General features: G+C 42.3%; 1 protein-coding gene across 2 annotated transcripts in view; it reads right to left on the minus strand.

Annotated features, from left to right (window-relative positions):
* The window catches only part of KIF15 (kinesin family member 15), a 930781-nt gene that overhangs the window by 784029 nt on the left and 126290 nt on the right, over positions 1-20462 (minus strand). For both annotated transcript variants that reach the window (XM_069211483.1, XM_069211481.1), the window contains exon 8: positions 7972-8181. In XM_069211483.1, coding sequence (XP_069067584.1) covers positions 7972-8181 — 210 coding nt within the window. The remainder of the gene's footprint in view (positions 1-7971; positions 8182-20462) is intronic.

Genomic DNA, 20462 nt, shown 5'->3' on the forward strand with positions numbered 1-20462 from the left:
TGGCAGCTTTTGTGCCAAATTCCCAGAGGTTTAAGCATAGGTTTTAGTGACTCTTGTGGTTCACAATGACGAGGACTGTGTTCATTATTTAAGTGGGGCTTCCAGCCTCCACTAATGAGCCAATTTCGTACACCTTTTCTCAGTAATAAATGGCTGCTCAGCTATATTCTTTTATAGCCCTTGCCCGAACATTATGACCAGGACAAAAGGCCAATTCTCTGCGTCACCTTCAGAGCAACCCCAGACTGGGGCTGGTTTGTCGCAACAAACCAACGTGACATCTGGCCTAACAGTTCCATTGCAAAGTCTCTCAAATTAATGGTCAAATAGCTGAGCTTTTATAGTATCTTATCACCGTTTTATTTAATATGTTTTAGGTTTTGCAACACTAAAGTCCAAAGAAGATGAAAATTCAGGGAGAATTTCGTCATCTCAGTTCATATGCAGATATTTAGCCTCACGGTAAGAGTCCATATTAACATGGCAGCGACCATCACAAACACTGAGAATATATCTGCCTAGATAGGAGGCAGACATGATGCTAAGACTTCTATGCATGTCTGAACTTCAAATGTTCTAACAGAAACAGATAAAAACAAAGTCTGGTGGCAAGCACATGATAAAAATAGAACAGATTTGAACAGGACCTGTCCCAGTGTTCATGACTGCTCAAGAGGCACCTCTAACAATGTGGGCCCAGCAAGCTCTTACTCGTAGAATAACGCAACCCCATGTGCCTAACGCACCATGAGAGTGCATCAATAAAAAGTCAGGTCTTATAGCTTTGTCTGGGGGCAGCAAACAAATCAAAGACAAACATAATGCAAGTCAGTAATGGAACACTTTCAACTGGATTTTTAATTATCACGCTTTGGAACCACTGAAGTAACACAATTATTTCTAGCATTCCCGTTGCACAGACCACTGCCTGGTTGAACATATCGACTACAACATGGCTAATGTTAGAAAAATAACTGCTAAAAACAAGCATTTGCAAGGCTAGTAGGTCTTCGATTGAACAGGCTACGCTACTGACTTTCCCAGATCTTGATGGCACTGGCCTGCACATCATATGTGCTAAGGCACATTGTTGCCAATCTTGGAATGAGTTTCTTATTAAAGGATACCTGTGCCAAGATGGCCAACTATGCACAAACGAGTCTTGACGCATGGATTTATTTTATGATATATGGATGCTCATCTGTCGTGACACATACGTGCTAATGCATCATGACCCACAGCGGCCATTTGTAATCTACAATTCAAATTTGGCAGACAGCCATGACTGAATGGTAAATTAAAACGCTGGAAAGAAAATTGTGTACATGAAGCATACAAAAGATAGAGAGGCTTAGCAACATATTACAACTACCAGGATGAAAAGAAAAGGAAAAAAAAATGCAGCACGACCAATGGGCTGGGTCGCGAAGTGGTTGCATAAGGGAGCTGCTCTATGGTGGGTGTGGGTGGGCTGTAATGGGGCTGGGAATAAAAATGAAAAAGGTGTGGGGTGGGGGGAGACACCAAGAACACATGCACTCCATTGGAGGACACTTAGCTGTTACACAACATACGAACTTTTCAAAGGAGAAAAACTAGTTACACCAGTAGTTTACTGTAATTGTAATTGTAATCGTATTTATATAGCGCTTACTACCCCTGACGAGGCGTCGAAGCGCTTTTCGATGAGTAGCACGCTACTCCGGTACCCAACAAGAATTAGTGATGGATTAGTATAATTTAATAAGGAGTACAGTTTTAGTATTATTATGAGTTAATTTGAGTTGCGGATATGAGAGTTTGTTAGTTAGATTGACTGGAGTAATGGAGGGGTGGAGGAGGAAAGAAATCCAGAAGTGTTAATTGGGAGTTTGTCCTTCATTTGCTCAATCCAAAGGCTTGAGATGAATAAAAGGGGGGCGGAGGGGAAAGAGGATGTGGAAGGGTTAGGGAGAGCATAGTAGCAGGGTGAGATGAATGCAGGAGAATTTAGTAGGGTTGTGTGGGAGGTCACAGAGGTAGAGTGAGGTTTGGTGAGTTAGATGTGGGGGTGGAGGGATGAGCTTAGGCAGAGATATTTAGGAGATGGAAGTGGTCGAAGGGATTTGGGATGAGTCCGAGTGAGAATGGAGGATAGTTTGATAGAGACATGACATAAGAGCGATGAGTAGATAAGTGTGATAAAAAGAGAGCAGAAATTCATAGAAACATGCCAGGCACAGAAACAACATATACACATATATATATATATTTATACACACACACACACACACACACGACTATACACACACATCTGCACATACAATACATAATTAGAAACATGGGTAAAAAATACTTAGTCGTCCATCCATCATCCTGGTAGAAAAGGCGGGAACTCCCCCACCTACCTCGAGGGTGGACGGGGCGTGGCCCAGCGGGCGGAGCCCACAGGTGCTCCACAAAGGGAGAAACCCTCCACTCTGTGTCTCCAGCAGAGGAAGACAGAAACCGCGCGTCCCAGTCAGACACAGACCACGCTCCAGCACATCATCAGCTCACCTCCAGGAAGGATTCCAGATCCCCTCCGCCATGGGATCTCTGAGCGCACAGCCCCGCCCCGCCCCATCCCTGCTAAGCCCAAGAGCCAGGGTGGGCCGTCCTTTCCAGAAGGTGAGCTTCAACCGCGGCATCTGCCGCGTCCACATTGTACACTAGGGTACGTGATGGGCCACGGGGGCAAAACGTCTTCAGCAACCTTGTGTGCCCCCGGCAATGTCATTGCCACTAGTGCGTCCCCGCCGAGATGTCCTCGCGCCCCTGCGCATCAACAACGCACCACGCGAGTCGGCGGCAAACGCAGTGGGGTCGCCTTGGAAAGCTGTCCATCATGTTACTCACTACATACGACTACCAAAATGTCTTAACTGTCGAAACCTGCAGAAAAGATCAACAGGCAGATGTGAAACAGATTATAGAACACATGGAGCCAGGAAAGAAAAACACTCACGTCTCTTGTTGAATGTCAACAAACACAAGGGCACTCCTAAACTAAAGAGTAAGAAATTCCCTTAAATAAATGGTGACTCAGAGTTCGTAGACCGGAAAAGTCAATTAGGAAATGTGATTTAGGGCTTCAGAAATATTTCACAGAATGTGTTTCAGGGAGCATAAACTCACAATTAATCGGGCGATTCCCACATATTTAGTCGTAGAGGACATCACACAGTATGCTTTTCAACTACTGATGAAGTTCTCGATGGCTACTATTCAGATACAGAAAACACTGACATATGGAGTGCAGGACATATGAGGGGAGAATCAGATATGGGGGAGAACAGAGGTTTTTTTATTTTTGTTTAGCATCCTGTGCCTTTAGTGTGAAAATGTGTATTAGGTCAAGAAACTAATTATTAATAACATTTGGTATGATGGACGCCACAAGCATTCACACCCATTTCTGCTTTTCATGCAGATTTTACCCCTGCTATAGTCTCACAAGTCAGAAGCAAAAGTAATGCCAATTCCCCTAAAACGTTAATGGAATTACAGTGTAAAACAATGCAATCCTATTCGTGGGAGGAGTCTCTGTCTGCTACCTTAATACAGAAAATGTCACTGGGAACTTCATTTGAAGAAGATTTGAATGAGCAGGATGTTACAATAGCTAACAAGCCGCCCTAATTGCTGCTTCAAAAAAAAACAAAAAAAAAAAAACTGCAAGAATAGTTTCACAAGATGGGGTAATAACGCACTATTTTTGCTTCCATAAATCACCTTTAGTTACGAGATACTAACTAACTAGCAACCTGACGTTAAATAATCTTGTGATTCAGAGACTCATAATTGACCAATCGATTCTTGTAGGTCAGATAATGTCAGCTACTGGGGCTTAATGTATCAAGAGGACCACCTAACCCTAAAGAATGGGACTGAGCAAAAATGGCAAAGATGTATAAAGTTCAGTTAAATTGTGTCTAGAAATGTGCACAGAGTTTAAGCAGCTCGACCACGCTTTATGAAATCTAGTTTTATTACTTTTGTACTTCTTTACAGTTACTAATTTAAAAAAAAATTAATTTTGAGAAGACTTTTTGCACTTTTGTTGCACGAACAGGTTTTAAGACTTTTGAATTTCAATTCCCATAAAGTGCCACGGGGCGCAACTGGCACGTGCATCCGTTTTCTGCACCCCCGGAGCACATTGGTATTACAGACGGGAGCCACAAATGACTGTGCCACCTTCTGAGTATGGAGGCATGTCCTTATACTGAGGGGAAATACTTTGCTTCTGAGCCTCAGCCAAATTACAGATGCGGGCACAGAGACAAAGTGACCGGTGGGGGGTGCACTGACTGTGCTACAAAGAAGTGGTGCAGTCAGCACACCCTTTTCCCCTCCACATCTACACTCCTAGGTGAACAGTGCAAGCGGGAAGCAGAGGAATGGGACGGGTTTGGACCCCAACCTTTGACACCCCCCCTGAAGACAGTTGCAGTCACTGCACTCATGTGAAGGGGGATCCTGAATTGTCCTTTCAAAAGCAGGCCGTTTGTGGGCTGCACTGTGAAAAATGGATCGACTGCTTCAAATGGTCAGTCACATATTTCACAAATGTGCCTTGAGGGCAGATGCAAGTTTGCAATAAACTATGCTGGGCAAAGCACCTAATGAAGGTTGCGCTGAGAGGCAGACCCGTGCAGTGCACCGTATACATAATATGGTCATTGGAGCATTAGAGTGATTTTGAATTCATTTTGCTTTTCGATTGTGGACTTTGTTTAATTGCTTTTTTCATCATAGTATCTTGTACTTAACAAACCCAATACGTTGGATGTCATTGGGGGTTAGATCACAGGGATAAGATACAACTAGTTACCTAAAACTAGTAAACTAGGACAGGCTTTTTATTTTATTTTTATTTTGCATGTCCATTAACCGTGTAACTGATTGGTGTGTACTATCGCTGTCTCAATATGGAGATGAACAAGTAGTTTCATTAGGATTTGGGTGGATGGAGAAAGCGTATTCAGATATTTGTTTCAAGACTCAAAGTGGTTGAAAGAGCAGGCCTTTCATTTAACTTAGTTCTCCTAGGGGAGGATTGGAGTTTCAGGACACTGGTAAAAATCCCATGTGCACCAAAGATTATACACCAACAAAGGCAGGATTCCAAGCTACAATGCACCCGTAAGCATAGCCAAGTTTTGGTATACTGTCACTAGAGACTGACTAGGGCTACACAAATTTCACATTTTCTGCTTAGGCCAGAAACCCTTCCACAAAGTGGAACGTTTCCATGTTATAATTTTCACAAGGCAGCATTTACAGACCAAAATTCTTTGTGTGCAGGTAAAGGACACCCTTGAATTATCGCCTTATAAAGATCAGATACCTTAGGAAAAAAAACAAAGACCGAGTTACATTCTGTTGTGGTAATCATTCGTTCACTGCAGTTCATAATCTGGGAAGATGAACATGCATGTGTTATGTGGGTTAGAAGAGGGCAAATCCAAATCTTAGCAAGGCAGGTGGCAAATTTTGCTTGAGAGCCTCAGACTCGAAAAAAGGTAGGTATGAAGGAGAGGTGTTCCTGGGCAAGTCTAGAGAGGCACAGGACTGGGTATTAAGGTAGTAAGACAGAGGAAAATACACAATTCATTTAGTTTTCGGCTTTCTGGTATCAGGATGTGTCCTATGCCAGTGGTTCCCAACCTTTTGATTTCTGTGGACCCCCACTTTAACATTAATGGAACCCAGGGACCCCCACTGAATCATCATGGGAATCCAGGGACCCCCGTCTGAGTCATTACTGGAAGCTGGGAACCTAATTTGTCAATATTTGTTAATATTTTTTAATTTTCTAGGCTCTCGCGGACCCCCTGAGAAGGCTTTGCGGACCCCAAGGGGTCCCCGGACCACAGGTTGGGAACCACTGTCCTATGCAAACAGGCTTCAGTGCCCTTATAGCAAGACAAAAAAAAAAAACGACAATCGAGGATTTGAGCGCAATAAAGTAATGAAATCGGACAGACGATAAATGCATACAACTGGCGAGCCTAATTGTACCCAGGTTAGCCAACCAGCCCTAACGCGCTATAGTAGGCCAGCTGCCTAGAGAGTGAGAACTGGTGGACCCATATGAGCAACAGTGTATCATGTAACTACTCACACACACGAGTTTGTTACCGTACATTTTGCTTTTGTGAGTCAGATTGGTTAGCTACACTTGCAAAAACCAACACCTGGGTACAAATATAAATGCTTGTTTTGCTAGTTTTCACGATTCCTAATTAAATGTTTTCCATGCAAGATTTCTCTGACACAGCTTTATAAATTTAGGACTCAGGTGGCTGAGTTACTCGTCATTTGTAACTAAAGTTTGTGGAATGTTGTAATGTTTGCATGGACAACGAAGAAAGGTGGCAATCACAGTTCTCATACATGCTGGTACAAAAAAAAAAAAAAAAATGCAGACGTTTTGAGAGCAGTCTGAGCGGGAAGGGAAAGAACCCCAGATAATATTTATTACCCGGAACAGCTCTCCATGCTTTCAAGTTGATATGGTTCTTAATATTAAGAAAGGTGTGCCAGCTAACACTTTGATAGCAATACCATATGGTGGGAACAGTCCGATCTCAAACATTGTGATGCTTTTCAGCTCTCCCTCTCAAGACGACCTCAATGGTGGGTACTTCAATCATCAGGACTTCCTTCCCCAAAAGAAGCCACACACACACACACACTGTTCATTACAGACGGAGGTTTCTTCACAAGATATCCTGCTGCATGTACTTGTGGCTAAGAAGACACCATTGAGATGCCTTGCTTCAGATCATAGAAGGCCTTCATCCTGCCAAGTGACCGCCACTTCACAAAAAATTAGACCAAAAAACAAGAAACACAAAGCTAACACAGGAATAAAGAAGGAAGAGATCTGCGAGACAGTAAAAACAAACTATGACTAAATGGACACCAACACTAAGAAATTCAAATGATAAACACCAAAGTGAAATGAGGCAGTCAGCTAAGCAAGAGACCTATAGGGAATGACCAGCACTTAGTTAAAACAGACAAGTTAATTTTGAGTAATAGGGACAGAGGGATACATTGGGAGGAAACTGCATGGAACAAGCAGATGAAAAAAAGACAAACAATGCTTTCCAAAAAGCCAGCATGTGCATTTTATTTCTTCCACCAGTAAGAATTTTCCACGATGGCTCTCTTTGCATTGTCTGGTGACATCATGATGGAGCGTTGTTACAGCATCCAGTGCTTATCTCCACAGACCACATCACCAGGGTGCTAGAGCAGCTATATCCTTGAGTAATAGAGTGAACTCCCAGCTCACCCTGTGGGACAGAACATAATTCTTCCTGGATCTCATCCACATAATTTTCTACCGTCAAATCCCTGGTCACTGCTCCTTCAATAAGACTGACACTGTAGGGGTGTTGAGTACCTCTTGGGTTTTTCTCTTTGCTATCGCTACTCATTTACCAGCAGAGGCCTTAAAATAGATAGCACAGAAAAGAGGAAAATAGAGTCTAAGCAGAATATAGAGCTTGGCGAGCATGAGAGGAATACATTACTACACTGGTATCAATATCAGCTTTGGAAGCAAGCAAGTAGACACAGGGCTCAGTACTCTGTTTCTATGTAAAAGTGCACTTTGGCTGTAAGCTGGCAGCTCCACATTATCAAGAGGTACTCCGAGTCAGAGTTGAAAAAGGGGTACAACCAGCCATTTCTAGCAGAATATTTTCACTTAACAGTCGGGTCATGGTTCATCTATTTCCTTCCAAGTGCAATTGGACATTCTATTGTTCATTGTGCTGGTTGCCAACTTTTTTAAAAGAAGGAAAACAAAACCCAAACAAGCTAGTACTGAACTTTGAAACTGGACAGTAAAATTCACAAGAAAATTGGAAAAGTGTTGTCAAAAATTAAAGCGATGGACTAAAGCATTTGGATCAAAATGTCAGCAACTCAAACCTTCAACCGAACTCCTTCAGATTGAGTGTCTTTCTGCCGCTCAGAACCTGCCAGGTCCACCAAGTTGAGCTGCGAGGACCGAATATTAACTATACCACCGTTTGTCTCCATGGATTCGACTGTGACAGTAAAGACTGCATGAGACCTGGAAGACTCTCTGTTCATCGAGGTTGATGCCACACGACGATTTCTCCAACCCACAGACAGGACCTATACACAAAAAATGTAGTCTATGAGGAAGGCATGTAATAAAGAAAAATATACAAAAACGATGTACAACATACAATATAGTAAAACACAATTATGAAAAACAGCCTGGATAAAGCCCCCAACAGCTGCCAGCAGGTTTACTGAAAAGTAATTAAAAACATGTCTCTACAGCATTCCAAAACTTAAACGTCTGAATTTTAAAAACATATACTTGCCACAGGAGATCACAGGTGGAAGTTTAGAGTTAAGATACTTAAAAAAAAAAAAAAGTATTTTATTGCAAATTTCTGGGTAATGGATTACAAATCTTACATGACAGTTGTAGTGTTCTGTCATAGCGCGGAAACATAATATAGACATTTATCCCCGTGTATCATGTGTTTCCCCTTCCCCCTGTTTTACCTCGTGTGTCTGTGAACGCAGCTTATGCTGCGCGTGGTCTTTGGAATGTTAGGGGTCGGGGGAACGGTAGAAGAGGACCATTGGGGCATTTGGAGGAAGAAGGCAATAAAGATAGAGATATTCACCTCACTCTCCGTCTCCTCGTCATTACATAAGGAAATTTGACGACGAAGGATGGGATTAAAAACAAAAATCCATTCGACGAGGGGCAGGCTGTGCTCACAGCCCTGGACTGGCTTATCAAGTGCATTCTTTGAGCGTAAGTCATATGAAGAGCCTGAGGTGTGTCAGCTCGTATCCACTCAGGCATCTGAATTCCTGCCGGCAAGTTATGACCTCTTGACCCTGATTTCTGGCTTCTGAGATGACTTTGAGCTGAACTGTAAGTGACTAATCCAGTGGTTCCCAAACTGTGTGCCGTGGCACCCCCCTGCGCCATCAATGTCAGCCAGGTGCGCCATGGTCACTGCAAAACTATCAATGCTACACACATTGTTCAGCAGTGAACCTTTGCAGATCGTTTTTAATGAACTGCAGTTCCTGTAATAGCCACCAGATGCCAGTATGAGCACAGATTTCCAGACTTTGGAACAGCAGCCCTAGTTGCATCATTTTTATTGCGGAAGGACAGCTTTACTTCTGTTTATCAGCGTTTCCACTTTTGTAAGCCACCTCATCCAGACAAAAAGTGCAGTTGTTCAGAAGAAAGGTACCCCTGCCCTACACACTTAAGGTGACTCGGTTTTGTTTTCATTGTTGCATTCTCTCAGCTTTGCTGCAACACTGCTGATAGTTCACTCTTTTGAAGTAGTGAAACATACTGGTGTGAACATGTTTTTCTACATTCTTTGTTAGTAACAGACAGTCTGGCCTTTAAATTACCACAGATTCTCAGGCTTACCCCGGCAACAAAGTGATATAATTTTGATTCCAGAATGTATGCAGTAGGGATTTACATATATGCTCTTTCAGTGCCTGATGTTGTACAGAAACAACAAGCTGCCAGGATTGCATTTGGCATTTTATTGTATTCTTTTTTCCTTCACCGTGAACTGATGCTGTGTTAGCCATTGTTATACAACGTCTCTGCTAGAAGGCTGATGAATGAGAATTACAGTGCACACTGTTGCCCCCCGCCTGCCTAATAAATGTAATGTAATGGGGAGCCGTGGCTAACGGCCAACTGGTCAAGGGAGCTGCGGGTCAAAAAAGTATGGGAACCACTGGATTAACCCTTTACATGCCCTGAATTAACTAATGTGCTATACTTTAAACCGCCACAGGAGGGAGCCAGATCCTAAGAAGTGATATTTATAGCTAAGCAAAGGCATTGTACAATCTTAAGCTGAGAAGTTAAACAATTTGATAGATCATTACGTATAAATTATAAATAAAACCCATGAAAATTAACATTATCATGGCTGGCATAATAAATGCAGTGGCAATGCCAAGTACATTTTTAGATGTCCCAGGACCACCTGCAGAAAGCTGGACACAATGGACACATTTTTTAAAAAACATTTGAAGGCTATTGATTGGCCCAAGTATGATCCAGCCAGAAAACAAGCCATGATGTATAACTGTCTGGGGGTAGAAGGAAGAAGGTTGTTTGATCACATAGCTCCTGTTAAGAAAGAGGAGGAGGAAGATCAAGAATGGGATGTGTTCACTGAAGCCAAGGAAAGAATGAAAAACTTCTTTAATACAACTATAAGTGTTATTATGGAAAGATATAATTTCTATTACCGTTATCAAACTCCAGGAGAGTCAATTGAGTCATATGTCGCAACCTTGAGGATGTTAGCTACAGCATCTCAGAGACATGGATGAAATGATCCGCGATCAGGTAGTTATGCGCACCACTTGTATTAAAGCGCAAGAAAAACTGTTGTGCCATTGCAACCCCAGCTAGGAGAAGGTGCTATCAACCATTAAAAGTATGGAAAGATCTGCAAAGGAAATAAAATTGCTGCGCAAACCTGACAACCATTCAGCGTATGTCAATCTGATCCGCAAAGGTGGATCATCTACAAGTCAAATAAAAATAATAAAAAAATAGGAAAAGCAGTTCAAATTCAAGCAGCAAAAAGAGGACATGTTACCGCTGCAGATCTGGTACCCATTTAGCATCAAGCAGAGGGTGTCCTGCCATCAGCAAAACTTGCAAGGGATGTGGAAAGATTGGACACTTCCTTAAGGTTTGCATATCTTCTCATGGTGAGGAAGTCTTCAAGGTGGAAGGATATAAAACAGACAGACTCAGAAGACTTACATAATCAACCCAAATGCAACATTCATGTAAATGGGGAAAGTGTGGAAATGCTAGTTGATACTCGATCCAGAATTACTATCTTGTCAAAGAACACTTATGAGACCTTAGAATGTAAAGCACCACTACAGTCTAGCAAGATTATTCCAAGAGCCTATGGAGGTCACAAAATAAAGCTAGCAGGAGTATTTAACGCTAACCTGAAGTTCAAGGACAAAAATACATCCTCAAAGGTGTTTGTGATAGACTACAATGTCAACATCCTTGGTTGGATGGAGCAACAGAGCCTGAGGATGTTGATCAACCCATGCCAACCGCCCTATGTGTTCAGTATCCAAGAAGACAGCTTGGAAAATATTCTTGAAGAATACAAGGAAGAATGCAGTGAAAAACTTGGGTGCTTAAAGAATTTCAAACATAAAATAATGTTGACGGAAGACATGCAACCTGTGAAACAACGTGTAAGAAACATACCCTTGTCTGCCCGCTCTGAGGTTAAGGCTATTTTAAAGAGTTGGTGCGACAAAGGAATAATAGAACCCATCAATGCATCCGAGTGGCTGTCACCCGTGGTCTTAGCTAAGAAAAGGAATGGCTCAGTCCGTTTGTGCATTTATCTTCGTCAACTCAACAATCACGTGGTAGCTGATTGTTAACCATTGCCTCTGATAAATGAGATGGTGATGACTTTGGACCAAGCAAAATTCTTCACTACTCTGGACTTCAGTACAGCTTAGCATCAAGTTCAGTTGGAGGGAGGTTCAAAGAGCTACACAGCGTTCACTCCTGAAGGAGCTTACCAATTCTTTAGATTACCTTTCGGGCTGTGTTCGGCATAGATAGTCTTCCAACGAGTAATGAATCAACTTTTTAAGATATGGAAGGTGTAAGGTCATTTCAGGATGACCTACTAATCTACAATAAAACAGAGGAAGAACACCTGTCTATTTAAAAAAAAAAAAAGTATTACGTAGAATTCAAGACAGTGGTCTAACGCTCAAAAAGACAAATGTACATTTTTTGAAGGAACAGTAGAGTACCTTGGACACCTTATTGATGAACAAGGTGTTCGACCAAAGCCTTCTCTAATATCTGGAATTTCAAACTCACCAACCCCAAGCAACAAGAAAGAACTTGCATAACTTTTAGGAATGTGTAAATTCACTCTAAATTCATACAGAATTATGTAACAGAAGTGGAACCACTTCGGAAGCTAACAAAGAAGAAGGATGCAGAATTTCGTATGGGATGAGATATGTGAAGAAAGCATGAGAAACATAAAAACAAGAACTTCAGCTAGCACCTTCCTTGCAGTCTTTCAGTGAAAAACTACAGAGCATAGTGACCACTGACGCTAGTCAAGTTGGGTTGGGGGCGGTGCTAAGCCAGAGTGGCTAAAGAGGAGAAAAGTATTGCTTTTGCTTCACAAAAAACTGAGAGGAGCTGAGCCAAAGTATTCAGTAATTGAACGTGAGCTTTTAGCCTGTGGCTGGGCTGTTACAAAGTTTAAAAGTTTTCTTTGGGGAAGAGTTAATTTTATGTACATATCACAAGCTTTTAGTCAACATCCCAGATGGAAAAGGTTCAAGTAAACCTACTCCAAGAATAGCAAAGCTTGTATGTACATTACAAGAGTACCAATTCAGAACAGAGCATATTTCGGGCAAAGTGAATGTTACAGCCGACTACTTGTCATGTGCATCATGTGTTAGGGAAACTGATTGTGAAGAAAACAAGTATGATGATGATGTTCTGGTTGATTGTTTAATAGTGAAGAGGCCTATAGAGCTATTACAAAACAAGAGTGGGATGAGGCCACTAGAAATGACAATATATTTACAGAAATAAAAAAGTACGTAATTGAAGGCTGGATGCGTGAAACGCGATTGAAGGAAACATTGCAACCATACTGGAAAATTAAAGATGACATTACCATTGTTGATGAGGTCCTCCTTAGAGGTGAAACCCTTATGAAACTGTTCAGCAATGGATATCAGGCTGCCGGACTGTGAGGTCGAAACTTCATACAGCCTACTAGGCACTGAAGGAGGATGGAGCCCTATCGACGGTGGGTGCTTCTTGGATGCCTGCCCTGCACCATGCTCATTCGGCAGTGGGAACAATGGGGTTGAAGGCGCTAACAGGTCAGGCTTACTGAGTGTTACCAAATTTAACTCAACTATCAAGTCCAAAATCCACTGTTCAGTTCAGTACTGGCCTAGTTTGCAGCAAGTTATTGATGCAGTGGTTTGGCGGACCCTCGCCAAAGATCAACACATGGAGACCTATAGTTGTCGCTCTGGAGGGAGAATCAACAGATTTAGAATACTCCTTTGAACAACTTCTTGTTATGGCATCCTACTACTGTTCATTCATGGCCATGCCCTGGGGCGGGATTGCCCCTCTTGGTCCAGTCATGTGAGCATGGGAACTGAGGCAAGCTTAAGTGAGGAAGCGGCCTGCGCAGTAAGACACTGACAGGACGGCAGTGCGAAAGCTTTCATTAAAAATTAATAATGAAATTCAATGTTCAATTAAACTAAATGAGTGAAGCTAGGCCTAATCAAAAAGCTGCTTTTTCAAAACAGTGCACTTGTTTTAAACTCTGCATGGCCTAGGATACCAGACTTGTTAAACTGCTAATGTTAACACATTCTTCAAAACTTAACAAATCTTTCTGTTTTAACCTTTGAGTGGCCTATGCAGGATACAACACTTCTTTTCTAACAAAGGAGGCTGTATTATGTTATTTTCTTCCTTACTGACCTGCTTTGGAATGCAGAAATTGGAAAAATGCATCTATAAATTCATACTCTGACCCACATAGTTTAAAAAAAAACAAAAAAACTGGCAACTGAGGAAATTATATGACTTGGGTAATAAGGCGGGTTTGCCTCTTGGTCTGGCTAAGTAGGAGAAAGGAAGGGGCTAGATGGGTGAGGCAGATCAAGGGCAAAGACCGTCTCCGGCACCCTACAAACAGGGTATAGCATACTGTTTCACACACTACTACCAGGACTTGCATAGGAGAGGCATTCCTTTTCCAAGGTCAGTATAGCGGGCTTCCTTGAGGAACTGCCCATCTCAAGGCTGGATATAGAGAGCAGGGCTGACCTAGTTAGGGATCTTTCTCTTGCCAAAGTGGCAGAGGGGGTGGGACTCATGCAACCAGGGAAGATCCCAGGTCCCAGTAGGATTTCTGTGAACACTCTCAATCCTGGGGCCCCAGCTTATGGCCAAGTTTAAATAAGCAGGGTGGAGCAGCAAGCTCCCACCCGACCTAAGACTAGTGACGATCATTGTGAACCCCAAGGGGGAGAAACCAAGAACTGCAGGGGTCTCTTACAGGCAGGTCTTTGTTCAAATCTGGTTTTGCAACTTCTTTTTTTAGACACTGGAGTTCGCTTGCAAAAAGGGACATACATTAGAGATGGAGGAAGTCCTCTCGGGCCCACTAAACACGTGTATAACGGGCATTACACGCAGCATGAAAGCAGAAGATGTGGTGTACGAAATTAAGGGCTGTCCAGGGAAGTTTGGGAAGGTGTGGCTGGATATCATACTGTGGGCTTTATTATGAAGATAAAGCAACCCTGGGATCTTCTCAGTCCAGCCAGACATACACATGGATAATGTGGACCATGACAGTTGAGACAGCAGCCACTCCACCTTGGTGAATGAGGAAACACCTCTCCCGCTTCAGAGACATTGATGGACAATGTGTACATGTTGTTCGATAATTATGACTCACAGAGGGGAGCATATAATACAACCTGCAGTATAAATGAACAATTGAGGATGGACAGTTGAGTTATTTAATAGTAAAGCAATGAAAACTTTTTACAAAATCCAGGTAATAACTACAGATCAATACAGCCGAAACATACAAATTGGCTAACACCTACACATACTTAACCTAACAGGTGAAGGCATTATATGGTTTCTAAACTCACTAAAAAAAAACATCAGTCAGCCCTACAAGATGGGCATAGTAGTTTTCTCATGACTGCAAGATCTGCTGTTAGTCAAATGAGAAGTACGTCTCCATCATTTCAATAACTCTCAGACACACATCAAAGCAAATCTTAATTTTAGGATGTTTCTCAAGCCAAAGAAATAGAAACTAAGAGACTTGTGCAATGTATTCTCTATAAATTAATTGTTCTTAAGACTTGTATTATTCCTGTAATAATAATGATAAACATGATCGATTAACTAGCTACATTAATGTTAGGTGTTTAAAAGTCTGTATGCGTCAGACCCAACCTCTGGACTCTCTCAATACCCTATCCTTTCAGGACTTGTTTTAAGTTTATATTTCATTTTGATTAGAACAAAAACATGTACTTAAAAACTCTTGCCAGAGCAAGCCTTTGTAGGTGTCATTATCAGCACCCCTAAAGCAGTGCCAGATCATCAGTAAACTGATCTCAAAAGCTTAGGACTGTTGTAATAGGCAGAACTCCATCCTTCATTGTTCATGCAGAGTGGGGTTCGGAAAGCAGTACAGGATTCTAAATACTCTGCTCTCCAGCCAATGGGCTAGGTAATCCGAAAATGCTTAAATCCCCACAAATCAGCTGAGGCGGCAATTGGATTTAACAACCTTCAAAAATGGAAGTAGGGGTTCCAATTCAAACATCCATTTCAAATTTCACAGGCTTATATGAGGACACTGATGAAGATCCTACTCTACAATTACCTCTTTGAAACAACTTGTAGAGTCACAATTGAAACAGAAATACATTGGAAAGTTGAATGTCACTTGCACAAAAGAATTGTGCTGTTCTACTCGTTATTTAATAATTTCTGAGGCACACTATGTTTTTCAAGGGAGACTTAAATCCAGATTCTCCTTGCAGGTCCTCTCTATGGTCTTTAAGTCACTCATCACCTCAATACTCAGTTCTTCTGAACATGGTGTCTATCCAAAGTGGTATTCCTTAACATGGTTCACTATCATTCCTATTATCCAGTCGGGGAACAACTTTAGTTTTTGTGGCACTTGTTTAGGAATAAGGGGGTACAGAACTATTGACCTCCCTCCCAAATTTAGGGAGGCTACTAACCCTTTGAAATCTGTAGTCTGCCATGACTGAAAATCCGTCCCCCAGAGTTTACTGTAGATGTGTGAAGGGGAGTAGGGTTGTGTGCAGGGGAGTAGGATTGTGTGTAGGTGTGGGCTGAATGGTGTATAAGAGGGGTCTGAGCAAACGAGTGAGGCATCTCAGTGAGATAAACAAAAAAAAGTGATGGGTGGAATGCTTAAATTAATCTCAATCTCCACATTGCAGTCTCATCTTCTGTTGCACCACATGCCACCTCATACAGTAACAAGCCATACACAAAATCAGTCTTAACCGTGCTCCAATAGTAACAGTCCAGTATAAACTAGACCCCTGCTGAATGGGAACAGAAGCAACCCAATAATTAATTTGGGCTATTAGGGCCTCATCAGTCAAATGTAGCTTGAGTTATGTAGCAGAGTGAGTACAGGACCCATGTTTGGGATTAGCAGTCACACACAGGGCACTGCACCGAGGTACACAAAACAGTGATGGGTGGAATGCTTGAATGAATCTCAGCCCAAGAGGTGATGAAGGGTGATACCTTGAAAAAGGTCCCAGGATGCTTGTTTCCGGTCCAGGGAGGACTTGGTCTGGCACTTCGGGCAGGACTGTCCCCATGGGGAACAGGTTCAAAACTGATTTGCGAATGGCTGGGTCCAAACTGGGGTGGCATGGTGAGCAAAAGAACAATGGATTAAACCCAGATCTGTGTGGGGGGTGAGTGTTTGAAAGGTTTCAGCACTCCGTCCAGCATCCTTTTGTGCTGCTAGAGTCCTTTGTCACACTCACCCTTCTTGTGTTTGTAGCTGTCTGGGGTGGTGGGGCAGCACAAAGTGCAGTTGTCACCTAACCCAGATGTGTTTTAGAGACAGGCTGCAAGGCACAAAGGGCAGTTAAGAGCAGAGAAATCCTTACTTTCTAAAAGTGGCATTTCTAAAATAGTAATGTTAAATCCAACTTTAACATTAACAAGGATTTATCATTACCATTCCAATGAAATGAAACCTGATGTAACAACTCTATTCTGATTGGGAATTAAGGCTTCAAAGTATATTAAGGAATTCCCAGTGCTGGCCTGGGAGAGAAGTAGGCCTCACAGCAATGAAAAAGACTTTGGGAGTTTTTCATTACCATGACATAACCTAAAAGAACATGTCCTGCTTTTTACGTACAGAGCATCCTGCCCTAAGTGTTACCTAGGGTCTCCCTTAGGAGTGACTTAAATGTAATAAAAGGGTAGCTTAAAGCTTGGCAAGAGGTTTTAAATGCCAAGTCAAAGTGGCAGTGAAACTACACGCAGGCTCTGCAATGGCAGACCTGAGACATGTTTACAGGGCTACTTGAGCGGGTGGCACGTTCAGTGCTGCAGGCCCACTAGTAGCAATTAATTTACAAACCCGGGGTATATGGTATACCACTTTATAAGGGACTTACAGGTAAATTAAGTATGCTGTTAAACACCAATGTTATGTTTAGGGGAGAAGCACATGCACTTTAGCACTTGTAACGTGCTCAGAGTCTCAAGGCCAACAAAAACAAGGTCAGGAAAAGAGGCAAGCAAAAAGATTGGGGCAACACTGGAAAAAAGGGCCAGGTCCAACACTACCCTAGCAGACAGAACAGGGATGAAGCCTAGTAACACACACTCTGCTGAAGAACTGTCTAGGCAGAATCCAGAGTACCAGGTGATATCAGCAACCATACAGTGCAAGAACTCTGAAAACATTATGGTATGATGACCACTAAGACATAAAACTAAGCTTAGAGTGAGACAAAGAATTGTACCCATAAATTACTGTGGTGAACTAACTCTGGATGGCTGTTTGGCCATCCATTTTCGTCAGCACATGGCGCTGCCAACAGAAGATGGGCTTGTGTGCCAGACAAATGGGTTGCACTTTGACTTTCAGCAGAAGCTTTGTGCAGAGCCAGAAGAAGGATTTCACGTATGACAGGAAAATTGGCTTTTCTTTCATAAATTGAGACCAAGAAAAGGGCAAAGCTAAAGGCTTGTGTGGCTGTAACCTGAAGGAGACTATTATGCATTCTGAGAATCTGCCTTGTCACCTAAAGAACACCCTTCTAACTGTTGCTATGAAAACCAATGCTAGAAGCATTGAGTAATATAAAGATTGTACTTGAGCTTGTGCACGGCTCAACAGATCTATATTGCTTAGATTGATGTCCTCACCACCACCTGCTAGGGAAAGAGAAGATCCCTTGTATCGCAGTCCAAAGCAAGATAGAGTGTTCAAATACTTCTAGGGCAAACCTTTGTGCCAGAGGAAAGCATGTCTGTTTGCGTGTAGACCATGATGACTGCATGCAGTGCATACCTAAAAAGCGGTTTGCATCAAATCCCGGAGACCATACACAATCTGCATTCTGAACTTTATCAAACTGCCATGTACCACTGCTTCCAAGGGAGTACTGCAACAAGTAGGACAATGCACGGCCAGACCACCCACACTCATCATATGCTGTTTGTCCCTGTGGTCATGCACATATATTTACAGCAGACATTTAAGCAAACACAAAGACAGAAAGACTGCAAAACACCTGTACTGAACTTTGGCATTTTTCTGCACCCCAGACACCACAAAAAACTGTCATTTAGTACACTACCTGTAGGTACTATTAATGTGCCTTTGGTCTCCCGGGGAAGCCATATTGGCCATTTAACTTGTTTTGAATGCAATTTACTGTGATGCTACTGAAAGCCATTTTTTCTATGGTACTTAGCCATAACTTGTGAATTAAAGCTGGCCCCTTTTATTACACTTAGAACACTGGATGAAGATCATACTTAGTGTGCACCTTTCTACGGTCATCGTTATGACTTTATCCTACTTCACACCACCCTCTAAGAGCGAGCCTTGACTGCTTGTCAGAGACAATGGGACATTTTGGCATCTGCTGAGCGACAAGTGTCCTGGGAAAGATTTGCAAGGCAGGCATTGCTTCTGTTTTACACAACAGCGACAAACAGACCGGGATTGTTTTGCTTTTCTTTCACAGTGAACTCAGATCCTGGAAAGAGCTCTTCTACTAAATGACAAACCAGTAGGACTGTGGAATAATACTGTGCCCGAGTGTGTGCCCCAATATCCTTCCCACCTGTGATCATCCAGGTTTCTATCGTCTACATTTATCTGCCTATGTGTGTCTTTTAGTGCATGCCAGGTCAGTGATGCTCTGCAATGATACATCATGTAAGTGCATAAGTGTAAGAGACGATTACAGAGGTGGGGAGTCTTCTTGTGTGTAGCGATATCGATTACTTTCTTATGACATGCTACACAGGTATGGGGGTGTCTGAAAGAGGCACAAAGGTTGTGTGGGGAATGTAGGATGCGGAAAGTCAATGGTGCCAAAATGGGATACATATGTTGATTTACGTACTTGGAGAGTACCGGGAAGAGGAGCAAGTTGCACAGTCTGAACATGGCCATAAAGACGGTTGCATTTTGGAGCTTTGGCTCTTAGTTGTAATAAAGAGGCTGGATCCCTCTGAGGGGTATTGGAAAGGAATGAGGGGAGAAGCATATTAAGGGATTCACGATTTGGGAGTCTGCGGGGGCTAAGAGGAAGATGTCCACAACCTAGAATTCTGACAGAGTTGTCACTGCTTCTCATTGCAGGACGGTAACATTCGATTGCGAAGGTCCAGATTTTCACCCTTCACAATGTTTGCAAAGATTCCTCAATTTCAGTCTCCGTTTTCTTTTTTCTCCACACTTACTATTATAGGGAGTTAAATTTTAGCCTGAAATAAATCAGCCAGCCCAATAGGACAGACAGTGTACAATGTGCGCTACTTGCACATTCGTGTCATATTTCCAAGCAGGAAATGCATGAAGAAATTGTAGTAATCAGGTGCACATATTGAAGAGTTTTTCTGTGCATAATGGTATAACAGAGGAGGAAAAAAACAATGTTTTTCTGCAAAGTTTATCTACTGCGGAACCATTTGTGATTGGATAAAATATATTCTTAACAGTAGCAAAGTCATGATTGTAGACAAATGTTTGGAAACTCTGATATTTTGCGATTTGAAAAAGTCCTTCATGAATAGAAAATTCTGTAAAAGTAAAATACCCTAGCATCACTCAATGTGCAATCGTTACAATTCTGCTGGTAGATTTCGCAAGGCTTCTTATAAAGTATAGAAAACAACACGGTCTTAAATACACTCTAACAATAATTGTTCTCCGAGAGAGCATACCACAGCAAGGGAACAATCCTGTGGTACCCACTCGGAGTAGGAGCTCTGCCAAGGCACCATCTACGGGTGAGGAGGGCATGCTTTTTGCCCATTGCTGCGTGGGCTGCACATCCACTGCTTGCTGCTACCAGTGCCCCACCAACACTCAATGCTATAATGGAAAGCATACATTATGCTATTAGCTGACCATTCCAAGGGGAAAACACGTGTTTAGACTGTGTGGCTTTGATAATATAGCCAGAACTGATTCAGTAAGCAAAGTAATTAAATCTTGTTTACACCTAGCATCAGAAGCATAGACTACAACAAACTAAGG

Source organism: Pleurodeles waltl, chromosome 10 (genome assembly GCF_031143425.1).
Source record: "Pleurodeles waltl isolate 20211129_DDA chromosome 10, aPleWal1.hap1.20221129, whole genome shotgun sequence".
NCBI lineage: Eukaryota > Metazoa > Chordata > Amphibia > Caudata > Salamandridae > Pleurodeles > Pleurodeles waltl.